The sequence below is a fragment of the Hipposideros armiger genome, unplaced genomic scaffold (assembly GCF_001890085.2).
Source record: "Hipposideros armiger isolate ML-2016 unplaced genomic scaffold, ASM189008v1 scaffold_522, whole genome shotgun sequence".
Classification (NCBI taxonomy): Eukaryota; Metazoa; Chordata; class Mammalia; order Chiroptera; family Hipposideridae; genus Hipposideros; species Hipposideros armiger.
Genome location: NW_017731872.1, coordinates 95,572 through 99,221, shown reverse-complemented (window position 1 = coordinate 99,221; position 3,650 = coordinate 95,572). Strand labels below are relative to the sequence as shown.

The 3,650-nt window shown below is 41.7% G+C and overlaps 1 protein-coding gene across 2 annotated transcripts in view; it reads right to left on the bottom strand.

Annotated features, from left to right (window-relative positions):
- Positions 1 to 3,650, bottom strand: part of PSMG2 (proteasome assembly chaperone 2) — a 26,861-nt gene that overhangs the window by 10,499 nt on the left and 12,712 nt on the right. Inside the window, exon 3 of one of the 2 annotated variants that reach the window (XM_019668223.1) lies at positions 49 to 181. The exons of the other annotated variant lie outside the window; for it this stretch is intronic. Coding sequence (XP_019523768.1) covers positions 174 to 181 — 8 coding nt within the window. The 3' untranslated portion in view covers positions 49 to 173. Of the gene's footprint in view, positions 1 to 48; positions 182 to 3,650 lie in introns of those variants that run through there. 2 annotated transcript variants of the gene reach the window in all.

The following is a 3,650-nucleotide window of genomic DNA, read 5'->3' as shown; positions in this document are numbered from 1 at the left end:
CGCCACTCGGCCGGCCCAAAATCATTCTTAAGAATGTTTTTTGGTTTCTGATATTTTCCTTTCTTCTCTCTAGAGAACACTCATCGGGGTAAACAGAAGAATAAAATGCTGGAGAACGTTAGCCATATAATACAATCCCTAGAGTAGGTACATTTTTGTTCTTGAGGAGTTTTTCAAAGACCTGAAATAACATGCAAAAGTTTCTGTGAATCAATGTGTGTGCATTTTTTCTAGTTAAAGGATCCATAATTTCCATCAGATTCTATGAGGGGCCCACTTTACTAGATGTTTAAGATGGCCCTACAACTTCACCTCAAAGAATGTGAAGCTCTGATATGAACTAAGGACAAAACAAAACAGTCTCTAAGGACCTAATGATCAGGCCACTGTACTAAAGGGCAAGCTTTTAGTTAGTTACTATGAAAAGATTACAAATAACCCTAGACTTGGGCAAATCCTTTGGTTGATCATGTGTCTCCTGTTATAAATATTTTTGGGATTGTCTTCTTAGACTGGTGTGATGTGGTGTGATTGGGGGGCTATGCTGTATCAGCAAGTCTAGTAAACACCAGTTATGTTCAAGGCAAAGGAGGCTAGAGCAGGAAGTTTAGGAATTAGGGAGAAGGGACTAAGGCATAGGCCACTCAAGCCTCTAACCTATCTCTGACATATAGTATAATGCAAGTCCTACTGGGAAAGAATATATGTGTAGGGAGTGAACAAGCTAAGCTATAAAATATTAAGATATGCTACCTTTTTTTGTTTTTTTAAAGATTTTTAGTGGGGAATTGGGGGATGGGAACAGCGCTGGGGAATTGGGGGAAGGGGAACAGACAAGTTGATGTTGTTTTGTTTTTCAGTCTAGTTGTGGAGGACGTTGCTTCACTGGCCCAAGTTGGCACCATCATTGCGCTCTTCCCAGGCGAGGCATATCAGTTGCCAGCTTCTGGAAGGCGCTCACTGCGGCTGCTGGCAGCTCACGCTGGCTGCTGGGTACACACGGTAGCCCATGGCAACCCATTGCAGCAGGGGTTGCAGCCTACGCCGTCGCCGGCGACTCATGGCAGCCCAGCTCCAAGTTGAGCTGTTGTTCAGCATCTTAGCTGTAGCGGGCAGTGTCACTGGCCCTCATATGTGTGATCTGAACCGGGGCCCTCTGGCATCCCAAGCCAGCTCTTAACCAATGCACCACTCTGCCGGCCCAAGATATGCTACCTTTATAATAGCGATACTCATGTTCTCCATCAGTGTATCATGCAATTCCTTTTTGTTAATATCCTGTTTTCCAACACTTTTTTCTTCTGATGCTATATGAAAGCAACATTACCTTTCATGTATTCTGGTCAAAAATATTTAGCTTTTATCAAGTCTTTAGACCTAACTCCAGTTACAGAAAATACAGAGACTAGAGGAACAAGCCAAATTACACCACAAGGAGTAATCAGACAAACGTAGAAGGTGGGACATTCTATAGGGTAGTGGGTCCAGTTTTTTCTTCAATAAATCAGTTTCATGAAGAAGGCAGAAAAAGAGAGTACTCTAAAGAGATTACAAAGGCACAACAACCAGATGTACTATGGGTCCTGATTTGGACAAACTAACTTTAAAGGACATTTTGGGGTAAACTGGGCCAATGTGAATACAGATAGGGTACAGAAAGTTAGCAACTGCTATTGCTAATATTGTGAAATGTGATATTTTAGCTATGTAATAAAATGTTCTTAAATGATAAGTGATACAGACTTACATATTTGGAGGTGGAATGTCATGATGTCTATAATTTATTTCAAAATAACTCATCTTAGCCCTCTGTCAGGTGCAACTGATCTCAGATTGTTTTGAATTTCTGTTGACTTTTATACTGAATTTATGTAATAAACAAATACTGTTTTTTCTTTGTGGCAAATTAAAATTTCATTCTGAATAAATAATAAGCATGTTTACATGTTATTTTCATTCATTTCAATTTAAATAAATGTCATACATGCATCTATTACAGTAGATGCATTGCATCTGAACTCGTAACTTTTGCATTGCGCCAGATGGAGGGTTAAAGAAAAAAATAAGGGGCTGGCCGAGTGGCATGTTGGTTAAGAGCTGGCTTGGGATGCCAGCTCTGAGCAGCAGGGCCGCCGGTTCGGATCCCACATGGGGGCCAGTGACATTGCCCTCTATAGCTAAGATGGTGAACAACAGCTCGACCTGGAACTGGGCTGCCTTGAGTCGCTGGCAACGGCATTGGCTGCAGCCCTTGCTGCAGTGGGCTGCCATAAACTACCGTGTGTGGCTGGCAGCCAGTGTGAGCAGCTGGCAGCTGGTGTGAGCTGCCAAGAGCCACCGTGAGCAGCCATCTGGAGGCCAGCGACCGATCTGCCTCACCCAGGAAGAGTGCAATGATAATACCAACATGGGCCAGTGAAGCAACGTCCTCCACAACTAAACTGAAGAACAAAATGACAGCAACTTNGCAGTGTCACTGGCCCTTATATGTGGGATCCGAACCAGGGCCCTCTGGCGTCCCAAGCCAGTTCTTAACCAACGCGCCACTCGGACGGCCCCAGAGCTCACACTCTTGAGTGAGCTCTTAACCAAGCCACTCGGCCGGCCCATAATAAAGAGTGATTCTAATATAAATATTAAAATAATAACACTATTCACAATAGCCTCAAACTGTGAAAAAATCAAACATTCCATCAACAGTACAATGAATAAATTGTTTATTTATACAACAGAATCCCACAGAGAATAAACAAACTACCTCTACTTTCAACAACTTAAATGAACCTCACAAATAGATTGCCGAGTAAAGGAAGCTAGACATAAAGAAATACATACCATAAGAGTCCATTCATATAATAATAATATAATGACTGGGATGGGGCATGGGAGAGGGCCTCTGGAATGTTGATAAATTTTTGACTTCCTGAACAGATGGTACCTTAATCCACTCAACAAACATTTATTGAGAGCTTCTTAAATGAAAGCTCTGTTCTAAAAGCTGGGGATAAAAGAGTGAATGACACGTCATCATTTCTCTCAGGAAACCTACTTTCTTTTAGAAGTAGATACCAAATATAGTATATATGACATGCCAGGTAGTGATGGTAAGTTGTGAAGAAAACTAGCACAGGATAAGATGATAGAAAGGGAGGTCAGAGAAGGTCCTTCTGCTGAGGTAACATTTAAACAAAGACTAAAAGGAAGTGAGCCATTTAGGTATTTAGGGGAAAAGTATTCCAGGAAAAGAAATTAGTGTGAAAACTCTGAGACAGGAATGAGCTTAATCTGTTTGAACAACACAGGGAGGCCAGTGTGGCTGAAGTATGGTGAGCAAAAGGGGGAAATAGGCAATGAACATACAGGACTAGATGGAGGTTAGATTAGGTAGAGCAGCTATCCAACAGAATTCTGCAATAACGGAAATGCTCTTTATGGCAAGTGCTTGCCACATGTAGTTATGGAGAACTCGAAATGTGGCTAGAATGATGCAACTAAATTTTTAGCTTTACTTTTAATTAATAAATCAAAATTTAAATAGTGATGTGTGGCTAGTGGCTACCATATCAGTGCAGGTATAGAGCCTGAAAAGCCACGGTAAAGGCTGTGAATTCACTTAGTGAGATGGGAAGCCATTGGAGGGTTTTGAAGAG